The sequence below is a fragment of the Schistocerca piceifrons genome, chromosome 4, assembly GCF_021461385.2.
Source record: "Schistocerca piceifrons isolate TAMUIC-IGC-003096 chromosome 4, iqSchPice1.1, whole genome shotgun sequence".
Classification (NCBI taxonomy): domain Eukaryota; kingdom Metazoa; phylum Arthropoda; class Insecta; order Orthoptera; family Acrididae; genus Schistocerca; species Schistocerca piceifrons.
In genome coordinates this window covers 661,965,238-661,988,787 of record NC_060141.1, presented here as the reverse complement: position 1 = coordinate 661,988,787, position 23,550 = coordinate 661,965,238, and the positions used below count along the sequence as shown (strand labels likewise).

Sequence of the window (23,550 nt, the reverse complement as noted above, 5' to 3'; positions counted from 1 at the left end):
AGGATAGAAGGAGAGGGAAACTTAGATTCGTGAAACGCCGCATGGCAGAAAGAAGAGAAAGAATAATATATAATATTCTGGTCCAGATTCATTTCTCTCTGGTGTTACAGCGGCTGGTTTCTTTATTGCGTGCCAGACACAGCCACATCTGTAGCCTACAGGGCTGACGAGAGGGGGTAGGGGGGCAAACTCACCGGGGCTCAAGCACCACCACCTAGAGACAAGGCCGCGGCGCGAAATTCATAGCAGGTCGTGACGTCACTCCAAGCGGGCCACCATGTTGTGTTTCGAAGCGTTTATCTACACGTTTGTTGGATCGAGTGCTGTATTCGTGCTTTAAACTAGCGATTACAGAGTTTACGTGTAGTGAAGCTGCTGTGAACATGGTTTACAAATGTTGTGTGCCAAGGTGTCGTGGGAATTACGGAACTGGACCGAAAGTAATGTTGTTTTCCTTTCCGAAAGATGCGAATCTGCGTTGGAAATGGCTTTCAGCGATTCATCGGGACAATTTCCAACCCACTGAGCACACGAAGGTATGTAAAAACTATATTCCTAGTACAATTATTATTTTTTTTCTGGTAGAATATCTTGCATTTTGGATACATTTGACTAAAATTGTGAGCAAAAGCTAGCAGTAAATAGGCCTAGTATTCGTTTTCAAGTGGCTTTATTTTGGTTTTGAAAACGAAATATAAATTTGTGACTCGTGTTACTTTTTATTCGTGTTTAAGTTTCTCTGCAGTTCGTATTTTGTTACGCATTACCGATACGTTTTATTCTCTATTTGTGAGTGGGTGTTGTTTTTCACTCTCGCATTAGTTAGCATGAGTGCTAACGAATGTTGAAACTGCTGTTTTCATGTTTAAAAAGCGATCTCTCTGTATGAAGCATATATGTGTTGTTTTTCTGTGTGTTAGTTTTTCCTGTTAGACATTCGCCAACCCACGAACAAATAATTATCTTTCAACCTAACCTAACTTCAGGTTACGATGCAGAATAGGTGTCTTCACAAACAGATTTCAATGGCGTTCTGTATCACTTGAGCCGCCTCATATAACGACATTCTCGTTAATAACGCATCCAGTTACTTAATCCGTCCGGTATTTTAAATGTTTCAGATGGTTAATTGAAATGACAAGTGTCATTTAGTTCATACAGCACAGCTTGGGACGGAATGTTTAGTTGATATCGTCTTAACATACTTCCAGTTGGATGGTCATGACTGTCTTACTAAGGTGTGTCATTTATGTTGGCATCTGTTCAACTTTATTTTGTGTTTGGCATGCGTTTGCTTTGGAGTTGTTGTTCTATCCAAACATGAAATTTGTGCTAGGCATATATCAAGATCCTCATTCAGTGTTACCTGCAATGACACAGTTTTAATATGTGCTGGCATAAAAACACCCACAGTGAAATAGTATTCTGCAGCTGTTGATATCTCTTATACCACGACAATGAAGAAACTGTAAAGTCAAAATTATAAAATAATTGCTATGTTAACATGCAGAATCCAACAGATTACTGAAATTTGGTGCCACTTAATCCATAATATGAACTTCACTCTTATAGTTCCGTAAATATCACAGCACTGCTGTAAAACAAGCAGTTCACAGGTATATTCATCATTTACTGATGCCTTGTGAGGTATGCTCCTAGTGCTTATAGTACTAATTAAAAAAAGAATATTAAAATGGAATATGCATGTTGTTGTAGAACATGGTATATTGCTGTTAGGCCTAAATAATTTGTGTACTTCCACTAAGGTGTGACCTGTCAAGCTTATATTGGTGGAAAATGAATGAGAATCCAGTGTTTTTTACTTTCACATACAGACACACAACTCTAGATCATGCTGTATATTGTACTGACTCACACTACTTTGTTTTAGGTTTGTGAACTTCATTTCACCGAATCTGACATCTGCCGGCATACGGAATGTTATGATGAAGTGAAAGGCACAAAGCTTACTGTCAAGCTTTCAAGACCAAGGCTTAGAGAGGGTGCTGTCCCATCAGTGTTACCAGGCTGCCCAAGCTATTTGTCTACTCCATCTACCAGCTCTCGAGAAAGTGCAGAGGAAAGGAGAGCTAGATTGGACAATGAACATCTTCTACAAGCAATTAAAGACAGTATAGTAACCAAAACAGAGTATGATTCGAGGAAGTTATTTTCTACTTTTGAAGCATTTCTGCAGTGCCTAGAAAGAGAAACCATTCCTAGTGAATGGACCATTGTTAGGAGAAGTGACTGTGTCCTATTTCTATTGCTTACTGTATTGCCTGCTCCATCTGTGTCTGTATCTGTTGTAGTGACAAATGATTTGCAGTTGTCTGCCTATCGAAGTAACACTGAGATAAGAAAGATAGGCAGTAGAAAAATACCACACAAACTTTCAAATATGAATGATTTGTTTACAGTATTAGACAAAGTGAAGGAATTAGTCAGTGCAAAAGAAAATTCATTAAAAAGCCAGTGCCTTCTTATACAGGACATTTTAAATGACATGTGCAGTTCTGTAGATGAAGAAAAACAGAAACAAATTCAATTCTTAAGTGAGCAAGTTAAGTTGCTATGTAGCTGTGAGGAAAACTATAGGTTTAATCCTCACTTTTCTGTATTTTGTTGTATCCTGCATTCTATCTCCCCTCATGCCTATAAATTTTTGAGGTCATCTGGCAATCTTATTCTTCCTCATCCAAGAACTTTACAGAAAATATGTTCCTCATATACTAATGGTCCTCATAATGAACAAAATGAAGGTGCTATGCTCCTGTATATTAAGGAAAGATTTAAATCTTTGCAGGAAAGTGATTGTACCATTTCTTTAATGATGGATGAAATTCATATTAAACCTTATTTTGATTACAAGGGAGGAAACATTGTGGGGGCAGCATTTGATAGTGACAAGGCTGCTACTACAGCATATGTCTTTATGATACAATCATTGCTGTCTTCTTTTAAAGAAGTAGTGCATGTCCTTCCAGTTAGAAACCTAATAGCTGAACAGTTATTTTTGTATGTGAAGAAAATATTATGTGGCCTTCATGACATTGGTTTCAAAGTTATTTGTGTAGTTAGTGACAACAATGCTATAAATAGGAAATCTATGGCACTTTTTAGCTCACCTCCAAAACTCAGTATAGTTTACCCACATCCAGCTAATCCAACTCAGCCACTATTTTTTATAATTGATTCTGTCCACATCCTAAGGTGTATACATAATAATTGGGTTAATCAAAAGGACTCTCAAGTTTTGCTCAAATATCCACAATTTGATGGAAGCAGTGATGATAGTCAGGTGTTAATGGCATCTTTTGAAGCACTGAGGCAGCTTCATAAGATTGAATGTAATGGTCTACTTAAGCACTCTTATGGTCTTTCTTTGAAGTCTCTTTATCCATCTTCACTTGAGAAACAGAATGTGAGCCTTGTTTTACAGGTATTCAATGAACATACAGCTGAAGCCATTTCAACTGTAGGAGAACAGAAAAACTTGTTACATTACCAGACCACTGCAGAATTTATTAAAATTATACTTACATGGTGGAAAATTGTAAATGTTAAGACAGTTCACAAAGGTGTTCGACTAAATGATCTCTTCCAGTGCCCTCTGTCTTTAAGTAATAATGATGAAAAATTAGTTTTTTTGGAGAAGTTTCTTGTGTGGCTCGATAAGTGGAAGGACTTAGGCCTGAAAAATAATACCCTTTCAAAAGATACACATATAGCTCTGACACACACAACCTATGGTTTGATTGAGATGGCAAGGTACTGTACTAAAGAGCTCGGTTTCACTTATTTTTTGCCTGGAAAAATTCAAACTGATTCTCTGGAAGCAAGGTTTAGCAGTTACCGATCAATGGCTGGCTCTCAGTATCTCATATCTGTGAGACAGATTTTTGAAGTGGAAGCAAAGATGAGGATGCAGAACATGTTACCACTCATGTTGAATTCAAGTACTTTTGGTAAACTGCCTGTTGCAGAAGGGTTCATCTTTAATTGTAATGATGACGCAAAAGAGACTATACAAACAGACTCTGAGTTTATGGTTGACATTATGTATTTGGAGGAAGATTTCAGGCAGGCAGAAACATACCTTCCAATATTAACATATTTAGCAGGGTATTGTGTTCGCAGTGTACTGAAGAAACAGCAGTGTGAGGTGTGCAGCAAATACCTTCTCTTAGACAAAGAAATGTGTCTGCATGGTGAACAACACCTTAGTTTAATCAAAAATTTGGACAGGGGTGGTCTGTTTTTCCCTCAGCCTGATGTTGTGAATGTTGTTATTTACAATTACATTACTGTACAGAAATTAATATCTGCCCCTAATGAAAAAAATTTTTTGTCATGCAACAGTCAAAGGGTGCTTGTTCAAAATATAACCATAAATGCTGTTCAGAAGAAAAGTTTCTTCTTAACAGACTTTATTTGCAGTAATGGTCATTCGGCAGATAAAATACTGAAATTGTTAGTCAAAGCATCCACCAACGCATTATTAAATAATTACATTAAGAAAAAGAATGACACCTTTACTGCTTCTTTTAAGAAACGGAAGCTTAGCACATTTTAATTTGCCTACAGTTTACATGTTAGGACATTTATCATGTGTCACACGAAATTTCTATTATGTCTCACACTTTCAGTTACACTGTATTTGGTCCACTGAAAGCAGAGGCAGGTTCCATAACCCATATTGGTGTAGTACCTTCAACTGAATGCACACTAATAGTCATTTGGTCCATATAGCCTGTAAGTTTTGGAAAATTTACTTCCACCAGTTTCAAATGTCAGAAGGTCACAAATGTTTCCATGCACACTGTTCAGCTGAAGTAAATACTTTGTCCTGCACTAATGGCTAGTTTCAATCTCATCATTGTAAAATTTTATCAGTTTGTGTACACATACATGTGTGCACCTGATACTGGCCTAAGGTTGAAACTGGGCCAATTTTTCCTAGTAAAGTTTTTATGTCTTTCAGCTATTCTGTGCAGAAATATTTACATCTTCCTTTCAATTTGTTGAGCCTGTGCTGCCCAACAAGAAGAAATCTGTTAAAGTAATTCTGTATTAAACCTCATGTAATTCATTATAACTATGTATGTAATTAGAGGCTATTATTTTGGCATGCAGACATATAAAACTTACAGTAGAATATTACAATACTACAAAAGGGAAAGCCAAAAATGGATTTCTCCCATTTTCCTGAATCAGAATGGCACCAGGGTGTTTCTTAATGTAGTTACTTCTCATAACAGCTGTTTATCTAAATTTTGATACAAGCTGTCAGTATTGTTGCATATGGGTAACAGTTAGCTACTGCTTTGCATATATTATTTTACTGAGACATAATTACATTCTAGTAGTTGCTTATTCCACTCAGTTTGGAATAGTTTAATATCAGACATAGTAGTTGGTCTCCATTCCCAAATTTGCATCTCATCCAGACTGTGACCCTTTATTTGTTACTAATCTTACTGTGTGTGTGTGTGTGTGTGTGTGTGTGTGTGTGTGTGTGTGTGTGTGTGTGTGGTTTTTTTTTTTTTTTTTTTTTTTTTTTTTTTTTTTTTTTTTTTTTTACTTATGAAACCCCTTGGTAGTGTGACGCTGTGTGTCAGACTTGGACCGCGCATGTGTTTAATATGCTAGAAAATTTCATAACAGCACACACTTTGGTAGTGAGTGAAAAGTGTGTTCTTGAACTGTTTCTGCCAGTAGCTGTAGAATCTTGTGTTACAGAAAATCACTTCACAGCATTAAAATATAGCTTCGGTGTTCCACACAGTCAGTTTAATTGAAACAGTTTATTCTGAAAGGAATAATGTGAAAGGTGGTGTTTATATAGTAATTAACGAAAAGTTCTTCCCACCTATATAGAGGGAGAGTATCCTTACAAACATTAAGGAGTGTCATGTTGCTGCATTTTATTTGAATGTGTAGGACATTATATCCTACACCATTCAGTTTAATTTGGAATCAGTGTAAAATTGTTACAGTTTTGATTTATGTTGTCCTTTTTTTGTTTACACTTAAGTTCATTACAAGGAAATTGGCCTACTTCTAGCTTATGGCAGGGTTTTCAACAAATGTTGCATAGCTGTGCAGTAACAATATAAAAGAGTTCTTTCAGTTGTGGATCAGGTATTAAACTGTAATGTGAGGTTGGTCTGATATGTTGTCGTACTCAGTATTACCATTACTTATTAGTTTCCAACGACTAGCTACATTTTCACTTCGTTGAATGTCCTTCAGCAGGGCCTCATCCCAGTACACCTTTGTATCATGGTACATACATTCCAACAAATGTTTGTTGCTCTCTTAATCTGTCTGAGTTAATACTTTTGTCAGCAACATAAGTCATTGTTAGTCAGAATTATTAAATTTTATAGACAGTAAGACTGGTAATGTAACCTGTTATATGCATCTGACATGTTTTGCAACTGTCATTTTTCACAAAATACAATATATCAAATGTGTACAACTAATCAATCATTATGAAAGTAGAAAAGGCTTGCTGCCTTTTAAGATGGAAATCGTGATCTATTTCTGTAATGGAACCATGTTGTGCCCTGGATTTTGTAACAGCATTTTCAGGAAGTAGATGTACATATGACTGACTTAAATAAATTATAGTTCATTACTTCTAGTGTTTTATAATCCTACATTAACATAAACTATTAATAATTACATTATTTTAAGCATGCTGAGTACTACCGTTCTCATGTTACATTAATCTGTCTACATATTACAAAGAATTTAACTTGCTGTAGTCACCAGCAGTGATTTCTGATCTATCCCTGGAGTTACTAAAGTGCAAATGTGAATTGTAGTATCCCTTGTTCTGGAGTTTAATACAATTCTTAGTATTGTATACAGCATTCCCCCCCCCCCTTTTTTTTTAAATACAGTATAGCTTGATTCCCTTAATGAGTCACTGTCTCCTGCCGTCACATAGGTAGACACTTAATGAAATTCTATTACAAAATACAGCTTCAAACAATGGAACAAATTAATCTAGAAGTAGGTTAATTTATTATTGACATTTTTAGCGTGACACATTGTCTCATTCCAACTGCTGCAAATGTCTGCTGTAGGTTTGTAGATTTTCACTGTTGACTTATATAAAGGTCCTGTTGATAAAACTACTGTTGTTTGCAGGGCTTACAGCATACATTTTGAACAGCTGACCATTATGGTCAGGAATACATCTAAAATTTCACTTAAACATATGTTGCTAATTCTTTTATCTGCAGAGTATTGTCAATCAGGCTTGTAAAGTTCTTTGCAACTTTTGTGAGAAAGTCAACACCTGCCCGCGGCTCCTTACATGCTCAAAATCTGCCATATTTTTACAGGAAAGAAAATTTACATTACAATAACAACGCATAATTGTTTTTCTTTTTGAGGAAAGGTGAGTTAAAAGTGATTGTTTGCTTCGGGAAAGTACTCAGCTTTCCTGAGGGCGCTCTATAAACAGTTACAGAATATTTATTTAGGATACTGAAGATAGAGGAATTTAATATTATACACTGTATTAGTGCAGAATTTTTCAAGTGAGTGTAAATAATAGTCGTCTGGTCCAGAAAATCACAGTGCATTTTTCACAAATGTACCTTGTTTTATCATGTATATCGCAATATTATTTACATCCCGCACTCGTACGTTTTCACTGGCTATTGATAAGTCTTAAGCAATTACGTTACCGGTAAAAAGAATTATAAACTATAGCTTCTGCTATATCGCGATTGATAAAGTTACGTATTTTAACCGTACGGCAAACGGCAAAGTACTCTCCTCTTTGCGTGGTATCATTTGCCAAGATCTCGTTTCGTTATCTCCAGCGGTTTGCGAGATATGAGAGGCGTTATGAATATTTCATTCCCGCGCGTTGCGATCGGAAGTAAAGTTGCTGCAGATGCTCAATTTTTTCGAGATTGGAAGCAGATATTGATACAAAGTTTTACGAAAATTTCCAAACCTCATCTGTATTTCACACACAGCAATAGAATGTATAATATGGATCAAACACAAATTCATAGCGCCCCCTATTTTTGATGGCAACATTCTCAAATTTGATACTCATCTGTGAAATACCACAATAGTTATGACCATTATCGAAATGATTGGCACTTCATCATGAAGCTGCCATATAAATCTAGAAGTATTTCAGAAATTAATTATTTTTTACGGAACAGGTTCTGTAAAACCGTTTGACAAAGATTTGCAGGCCGTGCGTCTCGAATCCTTACGCGCAGCGCCAAGCCAACCCTGGCCCGCTTTGCGTGACGTCACAAGAGCGCGCCGCGGCCTTCTCTTTAGGTGGTGGTGGCTCAAGCCTCATGGGAGTCCCAACAAGGGTTCGGATTCCACAGCGTAATTGGCGAATATCAGACTGCTATTGTAAAATAATTTTGGTATCACATTATAAAGAAAAGACCATTGCACCAGCATAACCAATCTAGCTCTCTGACTTTCCACTTCAGTTTTATGAGTCATACAGCCAGATGTATACAATTATATTTCTTCTTTAATCTTGAATGCACAATATTTCCTTTTGGGATCGTGCACTAAAATCACCTTGTGATGGATTCGAAAATGAGCTTTCTTTAAATGTTGTTGGAAATCTTATCAAAACTTTTCCCCAACAAATGTACACAGCAACAGCTGTGAAACGTCGTTATACTTTGGTAGGTTTGCTAACAATATTCGAGGATAGGCACTACTGATTCCATCAGATGGTGATTTTACTCGAAAAACAAGTATGCAAAAAGTATTTTGCGTGTAAGAATAAACACAAAATAAAGCACTGCATATTTATTATGTAGTTGTCCTAGAAAAATCGTAAAAGTTAAGAAATGAAATGACCATAAAGATGTACATCGGCCGCGCTGATGCTCGGAAGCAAAAAGTTAATTTTCTTCTGTTGTTCGTCCGTAGAATACCAACTTACATTGGTACTCTCATAAGACCTGATACCTCTTGGTCAAAAAGGTTTGACCTTCAAACGTACTGTTCAGAAAATTAGAGATCCAAATAATGAATATTTCCCAGGAATATTGGAGCTCTTGAGTAACTATGCTCCAGTTCTAGCAAAATGCATTAGCCAGGTCAGAGACCGATATGAATCTGAAAAGCGTTTACAAATACTTAACGTGTCAAGTAATATTCAGAATGAATTTATTTCTAGTTGTGCCCATCACGTCAGAGGTGCTATCTTGGATCCGAAAATGAGAGGTATTATTCAATTAATGTTAATCAACATCTGATTAAAGTCGTATTGAACAAACGACGTTCATCCTGCGTTATATTTAATTCAAGAAGGAAATTCATAAGTATGAAACAAATGAATAGATTTTGGAATTTGTAAATTATAATCAGAAAACGAGAGTTGCTAATACATACACAATTCTACCGACATCCAATTCCTATCAGTGAATGACGCGGACAAGTTTATAATAACAGAATTAATATTACAGGGTATTATGAAGGAGCTCAGTCAGATTTTCTTCACTGAAATCCGCTTACAAAATTTTTAGTACACTATGTGGTCAAAAGTATCCTAAAACCTGGCTGAAAATGACTTACAAGTTCTTGGTGCCCCCCATCGGTAATGCTGGAATTCAGTATGGTGTTGGTCCACTCTTAGCCTTGATGACAGCTTCCACTCTCGCAGGCATACGTTCAGTCAGGGGCTGGAAGGATTCTTGGGGAATGGAAGACCATTCTTCAAGGACTGCTGCACTGAGGAGGGGTATCAATGTCGGTCGGTGAGGTCTTGCACGAAGTCAGCGTTCCAAAACATCACAAATGTGTTCTATAGGATTCAGGTCAGGACTCGGTGCAGGCCAGTCCATTAAAGGGATGTTATTGTCGTGTAACCACTCCACCACAGGCAGTGCATTATGAACAAGTGCTCGATCGTGTTGAAAGATGCAGTCGCCATCCCCGAATTGCTCTTCAACTGTGGGAAGCAAGAAGGTGCTTAAAACATCAATGTAGGCCTGTGCTCTCATAGTGCCACGCAAACCAACAAGGGGTGCAAGTCCCCTCCATGAAAAACACGATCACACCATAAAACCACCGCTTCCGAATTTTGCTGTTGCTCTACACACGCTGGCAGATAACGTTCATTGGACATTCGCCATACCCACACCTCGCCATCGGATCGCCACATTGGGTACCGTGATTCGTCACTCCAATAAACGTTTTTCCAGTGTTCAATCGTCCAATGTTTAGGTTCCTTACACCAAGTGAGACATCTTTTGGCATTTACCGGCGTGATGTGTGGCTTATGAACAGCCGTTCGACTATGAAATGCAAGTTTTTCACCTTCCGCATAACTTGCAGTGGATCCTGATGCAGTTTGGAATTCCTGTGTGATGGTCTGGATAGATGTCTGCCTATTACACATTACGACCCTCTTCAATTGTCAGCGGTCGCTGCCAGTCAACAGATGAGGTCGACCTGTACGCTTTTGTGCTGTACGCGTCGCTTCACGTTTGCATTTCACTATCACATCGGAAACAGTGGAACTAGGGATGTTTAGGAGTGTGGAAATCTCGCGTACAGACGTGTGACACAAGTGACACCCAATCGCTTGACCGCGTTCGAAGTCCATGAGTTCCGCCGAGCGCCCCATTCTGCTCTCTCACGATGTCTAATGACTACTGAGGTCGCTGAGATGGAGTACTTGGCAGTAGGCGGCAGCACAATGCACCTAATACGAAAAAAGTATGTTTTTGGGGATATCCGGATACTTTTGATTAGATAGCGTATGTGTTTGTTATAGCATTACGCTGAGCATCAGCAGCCGAGAGTTGTCAAGAAGCAGATACTTTTTCTTCATAACCCATTTAGTATCAGTCCACAGCGATGGAAAATTCTGAAATAGTGTTAGAAGTTCTTTCCATTCCATGTCTGATACCCGTTGGAGTGCTGCCGCAGTACCACTTGCAGCTCACTTGGATGAGATTGCCATTGCTGTTGAGACTCTCAGTAAGTTAAATTTGTTAGCTGAAACACATTCTGCGATACGGGGTGTTTTAAATTATGGTGATATCATTCAATTGTTTTAGCATGGCACGAATTTACCAAATTACACTGCTGGCCACCGTAAATGCAACACCAAGAAAGACAAGAGGTAGCACAACAAAATTTATTTTGTAGATAACATGTTGACCAAGTATCAAATGATTACGTTTACAGACGTCTGTGACATGTGGTTCCTGCCAGAATCAGTAGCCAGAGTATCCGCCATTGTTGGAGATCACCGCTGCCACACGTCTCGGCATTGAGTCAAAGAGACGTTGGATGTGTTCCTGGGGTACAGCAGCCCAAGCAGCTTCCACACGTTGCCAAAGGTCATCTGGTGTGGCAGCTGGGGATGTAATCTGGGTCACTCGTTGAGCAACCATGGACCACATGTTTTCTATCGGCGAAAGATCCGGAGAGCGAGCCGGCCAGGGAAGCAATTCAATCTGGATATTGACGAAGAACCTTTGGACAATGCGTGCCACGTGTGGTCGCGCATTATCCTGTTGAAATATGGCTGTGGCCGAGCCCTGAAGGTAAGGAAGGACAACAGGCTCCAGCACCTCGGATATGTAGCGCCGGCTATTTAAAGTACCGGCAATGCGTACTAGAGGCGTGCGAGAGTCATATCCAATACCGCCCCATACCATAATACCCGGTGCAAGACCAGTGTGGCGGTGCATAATGCAGCTGTCCAGCATCCTCTCTCCACGGTGTCTCCACACTCGAATCCGACCATCGTGGTGCTGCAGACAGAAGCGTGCCTCGTCAGTAAAGACAACGTCATTCCATTCTGCCGTCCACATCCGTCTGTCATACACCATTGGCGACGGAGACGTCTGTGGTTCTGCGTCAATGGTAGACGAAGCAAATGGACGTCTTGCGGACAGACCACTCTGCTGTAAACGGCGTCGAATGGTACGCGCAGACACTGGATGATGCGTTACAGACGCAATGTGCTGTGCTATGGTTCGGATGTCACTGAGCGATCCGTCACTGCCATGCTCACAATTTGCCTATCAGCACGTGCAATGGTGCACCGAGGTGAATGCGATCGACCACGTCGGTCCGTCGTACCCTCCTGCATCCAACGGTCACATATCCGCATTACAGTTGTTTGGTTTCGTCCAACACGACTAGCGATTTCTCTGTATGATAATCCACAATCTCGGTAAGCCACTATCCTTCCTCTGTCGAACTCGGATACTTGATCAAAAGATGTTCGCTGTTGTCTACGAGGCATAACTGATCGTCTTGTGAAACAACCACAAGGTAAAAACACGTGCCGAACGTACACTCGTCGAAATCGCCAAGCCTTAAATGGCGCTATGAGGTGGCGCCACAGGCGCGCGTGATGTGCGTCTGCGCTGAAATTCTAATCAGTTGCATATCTCATCGCTGCAAACTCATGGTGTAAATTTGACTCGATTCGGATGCTTCCTTCAGGGTGTTGCATTTACGGTGGCCAGCAGTGTACTATAGAAGAAAATTACTACAAGCTCGAAATACTACCATTGCTTTTTACTACCGTTGATGTCGAAATGAGACATTTTGAGAGCTTGTTAAATGACTTAAAATATTTTCGCAAAATTGGGATGTCATTCTCCTTGATCTGAAGTTGTTACCAGCGCAGTCAGTATCGATCCTTAATTCCGGAGATTCACACTAAGAAGAGGGAAGTATTTCATGTTTAAGCCAGGGATGAAATGACAGATGTATTCAAGATAAGTGTATTTTATGTCGTTATTGACAGCCTAGTGTTAACTTGAAAACACGATTTGAAACGGTTAAGATTTTAGATGATACATTTGGATTATATACTTCAAGATGACTGGAGATCACGTCGCTGAGGCACTGTATATTGGAACCATTAGAACTCTTAAATAAAATGCACGAGCTTAAAATTTTAAACTTGTTCCAGAATGTATGTGTAGCTATGCGCATCTTTTACTGACTGTGGCTGAAGCAGAAAGATCATTCAGCACTCTGACCCGTGTTAAAACTGTCTCGGTTCAACTATGCATCAACAAAGCTCAGAGATTTGGGAAACTTGGAAACAATCTGGCATAGCAAATACACTTAGATGATATAACTCAAACATTTTCTGAACGAAAAGCTCTCACGCCAGTGTTACAAGCCATTATGTTATAATATGCTCCCCGTACACGACTCGTGGCAGCTGACATGCGAGTGTGCTGATGTCTATTTACTGAAATGTGTGTGCACGCCAGGGAGTAAGTGGGGATGGAGCACTTCATATTGTAGAATTACTGGTAGCAGATCTTTCGTCAATGTATAGTTCAGTACAATACTTAGCCTTTTATTTTAAAATGAAGCAAAAGTAAACTAACCAGTTTAAAAAATAGAATTAATTGGAGCGTACATAATTTAAAAATGATTATTGAGTTACACATGAAGCCGATCTTGTTAGTTTGTTAGTCGTATCAGTTTTCTGTATTGCCGTGTAGGTCACGATTACGCTATCATCCAGTTCCCTGGTTGTGGTGGTCGTGGGCTACTGATATTTGTCTTCGTCACTCCTGTGCAAACCAGTTTCTTAGTATTCTTTCCGTCTGTTAGTCCATGAATGTGTCACGGCACAAGTATTCTTTCCCGATATGTGTAACCTTTTCATACTCAGTCATGATTCATCTGAGTGGTGTGTCAGTTTTTTCAGTGTCGCAATGGGACACTGGAGATATGTGTGACGTCTGTGTCATTTGTTACGTTATATGCAACAAATAATTACATATATATTTTATATATTTTTATTTTTAATTTATCAACATGAATTTTTCTTTTTTTAGAGCATGATTCTTTCTCTCAGGGATATTATCTTTTCTTATCACTTTTACTTACGTGCAATAGTAAATATGAAACGGGTCCTTGAAGGGCCGCTGTTATTCATGTACCAACATTAGATTTTGCATGTGATGACTAAAATATAGTTGCCATTAACTGAATTGAATGTAATTTTGTTAATTTCTATCTATTGATTGCAAAGCAAGGCTCAAGAGAATTTCGAATGTTGCCGTGGAGCGGCCAAGATAAAACTTACTGATCTCATGGAATCTGTATAATTTATAAAAAGAACTTTAATGTAAATTAATTATCTGTTGCAATTTAGAAAGGTTATTATAACGAAATCTCTTGCATTTACATTTACTGTTAACATTTTGAAAAATAAATTAGTACTTCGGCGCGTAATGGCCGACCATAGGCTGCATCGGAAGATGAGCTTCTCGCAGCGCAAATTACTGAAAAAATGCTTATTAAAAATACTTAGCCACTGCGAGCATTTGAGGTGACAACTATTACAGAGAAATTCATTTTGTAAAAGTAATAACAAGTTTATTTTAGAATAATACAGAATAACTTACATAAAATGTGTAGCCGCTCAATGGCTGCCTTCCGTATAGCGAAACAAAACAGTATGTGTACCATAAAATACGTCCTTCCTCCTCGGCCGTACAATCGCGTCTCTTTCGATCCTTTTTTATTTTCATAGACATTAAATAAAGATGCTACTCCTAAATTATCGCTGCATATCAGTTGTTTCAAGAACATTAACTGTATCTTTTACACTAATTATATTCATAAAATACTTTAACTGCGTTTTACAATCGATAAAAATGTCAATATTTATGTGACGTACCGTTGCACATAGTTGTGTTTTGCAACATTCCAAATAGTTTTGATTGTAATGGAACATTATAAAAGATGTATCATAATAGCTATACTAGTTTGTCATCTAGTGGAGATTGGGTGTTCTGCCCGTGGTCCACGTCTTTCCAACACGATATTTCGACGCCGAAATTCTACGGCTTTATCAGACGTTCCCCGGGATACAGGGAACACCTGATGAAGAACTCGAGTTACGATGTCGAAATATCGTGATTGGAAGATGTGGACCACCGGCAGAACACCCGACTTCAAGGAGATGACAACGAATCGCGACGGAAAGTCTAAGAGATTAAACGACTAGTTTTCTGAAATAATACATGGCATGAAATTAAACATTTTTCTCAGTACAAAAACGTCCAGTAATGCGTCGTTTTGAACTTGCACTGGGATGAACAAAATTATATTGTGATAAGTGCTGGAAGGACTTCACTGGAAAACGAGTGTGAAATTTAAAGCATGGTCTTAGCAAGGGCACATCACGTAGATGTGATACTAACTGCTTTATTTCTGCGAAACTATTATAATTAAATTCGATGAAAAATGCTATTTAAATTTCTACCTACTGAAATTTTCTCTAGTTCTGTCTGATAATGTATATGGAAATCATAAATGAGAATGCAGAGAATGAGCTCGAAAAAAATTACGTTCTGGAGGCAGCAAATTTAACTTTCAGTGTCAGTTCCGTAATTAGGAAGCCAGTTAATTCCCACTCTCGTGGAAAAACAATTTTACGTCTTTTAATATCCTAAACTACGTACAAAAATTTCATAGAAGTTATTCTGTGACTAAAAGCAGCGAACAAACTTCAGTAGTTAATTGTTTCGTACATAAGAATAACGCTGAAGCAAAAGTATCTACATTCGGTGTTGAGCACTGGCTTTTGTACAGAAAACTCTGTATTATTGATAAGTAATGTTTACATTCCTGTCCCCTACGACATCAGAAAATTAGGAATCCTTACTTTGATACACCTGTATACAGGGTGTTACAAAAAGGTACTGCCAAACTTTCAGGAAACATTCCTCACACACAAATAAAGAAAAGATGTTATGTGGACATGTGTCCGGAAACGCTTAATTTCCATGTTAGAGCTAATTTTAGTTTCGTCAGTATGTACAGCTCAATGGAGCACGTTATCATGATTTCATACGGGATACTGTACCTGTGCTGCTGGAACATGTGCCTTTACAAGTACGACACAAGATATGGTTCATGCACGATGGAGCTCCTACACATTTCAGTCGAAGTGTTCGTACGCTTCTCAACAACAGATTCGGTAACCGATGGATTGGTAGAGGCGGACCAATTCCATGGCCTCCACGCTCTCCTGACCTCAACCCTCTTGACTTTCATTTACGGGGGCATTTGAAAGCTCTTGTCTACGCAACCCCGGTACCAAATGTAGAGAGTCTTCGTGCTCGTATTGTGGACGGCTGTGATACAATACGCCATTCCCCAGGGCTGCATCAGCGCATCAGGGATTCCATGCGACGGAGGGTGGATGCATGTATCCTCGCTAAGGGAGGACATTTTGAACATTTTCTGTAACACAGTGTTTAAAGTCACGCTGGTACGTTCTGTTGCTGTGTGTTTCCATTCCATGATTAATGTGATTTGAAGAGAAGTAACATGGAAAGTAAGCGTTTCCGGACACATGTCCACATAACATATTTTCTTTCTTTGTGTGTGAGGAATGTTTCCTGAAAGTTTGGCCGTACTTTTTTGTAACACCCTGTATACACGATCCGCTGTGTGTCGGAAGACTTCGCGCTATTTCTTCGGGGCATCCGCTTCCTAAACAACATGCAATGACATGTCACAGGCGCTATAATTTCCTCTAATGTTCTCATGTTCTGTATTACAGGATAACACTGCATCTAACATGCAAACGAAGTTAATACTGTTAGTAGTGGCTCGATGATGGACAGTTGTATAACACCACCGGCTGTGACTCAACCTACAGCATCATGAACAACTGTTAATTTGCTCCAATTTAGCCGGCAGCATCTCGAACAACGTATAGTACCGTTGTATAAACAAGAGGAAAAACTTCACTGTCGGAACACAAGAAAGAAAAGACTCTGACGGAAAAGTGGGGAACCAGCTGCCTCAGTCCTTTCCTGCCTTCCTCACCAAAAATTTTGTCATGCGAATCAATACACTAATACAGAACATTCTAAATTCTTTTACTCACTCCCTCCTTTTAGTGAGGCCTTCAAACCCAGCATCTACCTCTCTTTGCCAATGTTTACCATTCCCCCCCCCCCCTTCCCCCCGCTGTCACATTTTTCTCCATTGATTCACAGTAGATTCCATTGCCACTGCCTGCTCCCTCACTTACATATTGCCTCTTTTTCTTTGCCACAGCCGCTGTCTCCTCTATACCTCAGCAGCACAAACATTCTGAGGGTGGTGTAGGTGGGAGGGCTCTAACTTAACTTTTCCCCTATACCCACGTGTTTAATTTCGGTCCAAAATGCACCCACCCCTATAGCTACGCATTAAAGTTCGCCGGTCTGGGAGGACCAGACATCCTCCCCAAGCCTAATGGGATCCATTCATCTCTCATTTCCACTGTCTCCTCTCTCTTTTGCTCCCAATGCTTTTGCCTCCATGCATATCTCTCTTGACACTTTCTTTCACCGACCATTTACGTCTCCACTCTCTTTGGTTGCCACTGCCATTGTCTTCATTCATCTCTCTTTATCATTCTTTGCCACTTTCTTTCTCCCACCATCACAGCCTCTTCTCTCTTTCTCTCCCACTGGCACTGTCTCCTCATTCTTCCACCGTCACTGTCTCTCCGTACAAAAAAGCGGGTATGTATTCCCATTCCAAAACTTATGGTGAGGAATGCAGAATGGTGATTGAGGCAGCTGGTCTCACTTTTCTGTCAGATTCTCTTCAAGATGAACATATTCGCCCTTTTGTGCTTTGGCAGGAGCACTTTTCCACTGGTTTCCCTCTTTTCCCTGCTACAACAGCGTATGCAGCTTATGTAAAACGAATTCTATACATCAGTAAACTTTTGGCAGATTATTTATATACTTCGACATATTTATATACTTCGACACACACAAACAACAAATAAGAGCGCTTAAAATAAGGTTAACTCAAAATCGTTTGTTTTGCTTTTTTCTCATTACTTTGCTCATCGATTGCAATTTATAGAAATTGCTCGACTTGTTATTTGTATCATAAAAGAGCAAAAGTGTATTTAGAAATATTTCACTGAATTTGCAGTCTTGCAAATTAGACATAATGTTTGGCAATCATTTTAAGTTCTTTTTGTGCATGTTAAGACCCTTTTTAACCCATTTCTCTGTGAGTGTAGTACCACTTTGGGTAATGAATATAAATTGTAGAATTGGCCATCCCCACAACTGGTACTTTTCTTACCTAAAAATCGGGGTCTTTAGGGGTTTTATTAAGAAACGCTCAGTAACAACTGGTGATTTTGTAAGCCATCTAAGGTCCACCACAGACCACACCTAAAGCAAAAGATCCAACAGATTTTATTACTTTACCTGGGCTGAAGACAGTATGTAATGTTTAATTTTGACCCTGTATTGCAGAATATCTGCAGTATGACAATTCTTCTGCTAGGTATACAAATGGTCGCCAGGTCGAGGGCTATCCAAAACAGTTGACCCCTTATCCCCAAGATCAATAGAACCTGAGATTTGACCCCCTGGAAAATCGCATTTTCGAGTGTGGCTTTTTGGAACGTACTGGTACCGTGTACTGCCGTGCACGGACCGATTCCATTTATGAAAATATGCTTATTGTTTAATAAGAAATTATATTTATTCTATATTTCGTCCCAATGAGTATCTTTCGTGCATCTCCAGTATCGTCGAATTTGCCTTATTTTTAAATCATGTCAGACCATCTTCAGAAATAGCAACAAAATTTGGTTGCTGCATTTGGGGACAGAGGCCAATCACAAATCTTGCCATGGGCCCCAGTCCTGGCTCTCGGCCGACCAGGTGGTGGTTCACACCACCGCTACGAGATATCTTTACATACACCAATGAGACAAAATACAAGTTCTATATAACACACTCATCATTCCTATAATCAGTGTTGCTAACCGTAGCGGGATTCCACTATACGAAGAGGAGTTTTTTGACCGTCGCGGCCTAGCGGCGGAATTGTAAAATTGTTAAAAATGAGGCGTAATTTAACTTCCTTTGCCTAAGTCTAAAACCCGCGTAAATTTCCATTCCAAAGTAAAAAAAACGATTTAACTCAGTATTGGGTTAATTTTAAAACATCACTAATTTACAGACTAACGCAGATTTAATATATACTGTAGGGGTTCGTACAATTTAACGTGCACGCTTTCATATTCTTTCGGATATGAATGATCTGATGGTATCCGAGACGATAACCTTTAAGATATCAAATACACTGAAGGAGGTAGCCGACAGTTGACAATCGACAGTAATAACCAGTACAATGAAATACGCTTCAATCGACACACATGATGATAATAAGATAGTATTAAATCAGTGCGTTACAACAAGCTGCCTGAATCGGAAGTGTGTGATTTGGATATAGTAACGTAAGAGGCGTAAGGCTACTAAATAAATGAGTGCTAAAGCTGGCTGTTCAGCATCAAAGAAGAAAATTAAACAGAGGGGTGAGCTTGCATCAGGAGAGCAAGGAAAGGAAAAAAAACGATTCTTCTCCAAAAAATGGTTAAATGAAAACTTTTTAAGAAGTGGTTAGAGCCATTTGCTGATGACAAGACTGAAGCGAAATATAAAACCTGTAATAAAGTACTAGGAGCAAAACGAAGTGGCTTAGTGACCCACAGTGTAAGCTAGACACAAGAGGAACATAAAGCTACGGAGAGTACAAAAGGTATTCTCACATAAGAAAATGTTTGTATTTAACTCATACGAGATAGAAAATGACAGTGGCTTTTAGTGCTATTATATTGTTATTATTAAAGTTGTGTTTTGTGAATCTGAACTTTAAAGCTAGAGCTACGAATCTATATAAATAAGAATCAGTTGCCGCATATATGAAGATCGACCGATTTGGCTGATTGGTTGTGTGTGTGTGTGTGTGTGTGTGTGTGTGTGTGTGTGTGTGTGTGTGTGTGTGTGTGTGTGTGTGTGTGTATGTGTGTTTGTGTTTGTGTGTGTTTGTAATTGTCAGGACAAGGTTTGTATGAAAGAAAACTTTTGGAAAATCCACCGGAAAAGACGTAAATCTGGATGGCATTTCTGTATAAAAATCTTAGTGAAGAAAATGTAACGGTGATGTAGTTTTACGTTGTTACCAAAAATCGGTTTATTTCAAATTTTTAGACAATACTCTAATAAACGTTCAGACGGACATAGGCTACATATTTTTATTGTATGTTGTACATATAATAAATACATTGAAGGAAACCATTGCCAGCAAATATCTGTCAAAGCTTTTGACTCGTTTATTCCCATTTTTACACTATACTCCAGTAAACTTTCGGACAGCTGTAGGCCACATACTTTTTAAATATATGTAGTAAATACGTAATACATAAAGGGAAAATCTTGTTAGCGAAAATCTCTAAACGTTCTTCACCAATTTACTCAAAATTTGTACTAAGTCTCTAAAACTTCGTACAGAAATATTATACTTTAGTTGCAATATATAAAGGGGAAACAATTTTTAGCAAAACTCTCCAAAAGTTCTCAATCGTTTTGCTTCGAATTCCACCTTTCGCCTCCAAAGTCAGAGTCACATAAAATCCACAGGCATTGTTAAGAAAGTATCTTGGCAGATATTAAGGACAAGTTAAGTAACGATCTAAGAAACAGTGCATTTTCCGTCCTTATAGACGAGAGGGGGGTTGGGTTTTTTGGGGAAGGAGACCAGACAGCGAGGCCATCGGTCTCATCGGATTAGGGAAGGATGGGGAAGGAAGGCGGCCGAGCCCTTTCAGAGGAACCATCCCGGCATTTGCCTGGAGTGATTTAGGGAAATCACGGAAAACCTAAATCAGGATGGCCGGACGCGGGAATGAACCGTCGTCCTCCCGAATGCGAGTCCTATAGATGAGAGACTAATGCCCATGTTAGTGAGATATATAAACAGTTCTGAAGACAAAACACAAATTCTTGATGTAATTACCTCACATGGAGATAAAGGTAAGTCGTGCTGTCTGTACAACCTTTTCAAAAATTGTAAAGTGTGGTTAGAGATATCTGTCGATAAAGTTGTTGGGTTTTGCCTTGATAACGTCGTCGGGTTTTGCTGTGATGATGCATAAGTTATGGTAGGTAATAATGAATCATTGAAGATCTATGTCATAACTCAATATTCCGACATAATTTTGAAGTTGTTTTTTGTCGTTCAGCGCATTTAGTTGCTGTAGCTGATTCACAAGGAATCTCTAGATTTACCGAAGCTCTGATACAGAACATTTACAGCTACTTTTCTCGCTCTTCAAAACGCCAGAGAATGTCAGAAGAATTTCAAAAGTTCATTCATTCTTCCCAATTAAAAATATCAAGCCCCAGCAAAACAAGATGGTTAGCACTTCCGAACTGTATTCATAGTGTATTGCAACAATGAAACGCTCTTGTTGAAATGTTGAGGGAGGCAGCATTTGGGAATAAGAATCAAGTATGGAATATGATCTTTTCTTCACATCAGAATTCCTAATTAATGGCTTATCTTCATGTGTCAACAATTTACTGTAACTAATAAATAATTTCAATTCGATGTTGCGACCGTTACGGTCGCAGGTTCGAATCTTGCCTCGGGCATGGATGTGTGTGATGTCCTTAGGTTAGTTAGGTTTAAGTAGTTCTAAGTTCTAGGGGACTGATGACCTCCGATGTTAAGTCCCATAGTGCTCAGAGCCATTTGAACCATTTGAACCATCCAGCCTCTCACTATTTCACCATTTCATCGCTGTGATCCTATTGCACGTACACTCAATCTGTGTGGTGGCAGTTGAAATCTCTCCTATAGACTGGGACAGTTGTGGGCTTGGCCAGTTTACATTTGGTGGTTTATAGATGAACATGACGTAGAGGTCCGATAGTTCTACAGAAAGAGTCTCGATATCTTTTTGTCGGCTGATGTTAATTACTTTATACTGATTGACGTCGTTTAGGACATAAACGATGGAGCCATGTTTATCTGAAGTTAAATTCGCTACAGTTTTGCAGCCGTTGACCTTCGTTCTAGTTGACAGTTATTCTTACTTTGCTACGTGGGCATCTTGAAGTGTGATAATATAGATTTTATTCTCTCTGGCTATTCTACACAAATGGTTTCCTTTGTCTTCGCTCATTCCCTCGATTTTAAGTAGCAAAATACGAACTTCAGGTAATACGAACTTCAGGTCCGATATCTTATTTCAGTGGGCTCTGCAAAGAGCCTTGGTAAGTTGGTTGGTTGGTCGATTTGGGGGAGGGGAACAAACAGTGAGGTCATCGCTCCCATCGTATTAGGGAAGGATGTCAGCCGTGCCCTCTCAAAAGGACCATCCTGGCATTTGCCTGAAGCGATTTAGGGAAATCACGGAAAACCTAAATCAGGATGGCCGGACGCAGGTTTGAACCGTCGTCCTCCCGAATGCGAGACCAGTGTGCTAACTACTGCGCCACGTCACTCGGTCCTTGGTAAGTACTTTTTGCTTTGTGGATTCTGTAGACTTTGTTAGCCGTCACAGAAGTCCATTTAGTTCGGTCGCCATGCGTGTAGACTTTTTGCTGCCCGGGGTGTTACAAGGTGATCTACGTCTCACCACGATGTGCATATATAGGGTGAAGAAAAGAGTGCCGCAATTATAGGTCGGCATGGGGATCCTCATCCAGATTCAAGACAAAAGTTTATCTACCAAAATCAAATCGGGCGCACTTTTAAAACACATGAATGAAAACAAGGAGCTGGCAACACTTGTCACATCACGCAGCGCATCACAAAGTACTCCGCCCTACCATACCAGACGTCGTAGCTGAGTAAAGGAATCAATAATTATCTTGAATGGCTGTCATGTGACGTCCGCCCAGGCTAAACGAACGAACAGTACCGAAAAAAATGAAAAAAAGAAAAAAAATAGACTACTGGGGCATCAAATCCACATACACCATGGCACTATGGTTCGAATCCTAGTCATATGCTTTTTTATATCTTTTAGACGTCCGTTCCCTAAGTTTCGTTGTTTGTAAGCAGGACGTGATTTTGTCACACGAAAATAATCTATCACATGATAGTGGAATTAAGTAAACTGCACGCATGTGACTACTAACTGCTCAGTGCACAACCATAACTAGTCCTGTCAAGTCCATGTAGGGCGGCTTCCCGATGGAGTACATAGACGATGAACACCACGATATGCTTTTAATGCTCGTTGGGTCCAATAACCAAACTGCTGCTGCTGCTGCTACTCGTGCGTGTGCTGTACAGTACCCTCAAAGGCCCAAAGCCGGTAAGAATGTTGGGTCAACGCCTTCGGGAAACCGTTAACCTTCGTTTCATAGGTAACGGACAGAGATTGACCAAGGACAAGTCGTATTCCACAAACAGCAGACGCGATTCATGAAACCGTTCACTAAGTATATTGGCGAAGTACCCGTTTTATTGCATGGCAGTTCAGATATCTGAAAGACTTGTTTTTGACGTGTTGCACGATGGAGAACTGTATCCATATTATTACACGTTAATTCAACACCAGCGGCCAGAAAACCGCATTCGACGATTACGGTTTTGTGAATGAGTTTTGCACCAAGTGCAAGATAACGAACATTTTATAAAAAACGTGATTTTCTGCCTCCACAATAGCCTTAATGGGTCGAAACACAATCTACGTGTCAACGTGAACGT

At 39.4% G+C, this 23,550-nt stretch overlaps 1 protein-coding gene across 1 annotated transcript in view; it reads left to right on the top strand.

The window, feature by feature from the left end:
• The first annotated feature begins 240 nt into the window (after positions 1 to 240).
• LOC124796100 overlaps positions 241 to 23,550 on the top strand; it is a 46,230-nt gene continuing 22,920 nt past the window's right edge. The window contains exons 1-2 of the mRNA XM_047260187.1: positions 241 to 536; positions 1,892 to 2,555. Coding sequence (XP_047116143.1) covers positions 384 to 536; positions 1,892 to 2,555 — 817 coding nt within the window. The 5' untranslated portion in view covers positions 241 to 383. The remainder of the gene's footprint in view (positions 537 to 1,891; positions 2,556 to 23,550) is intronic.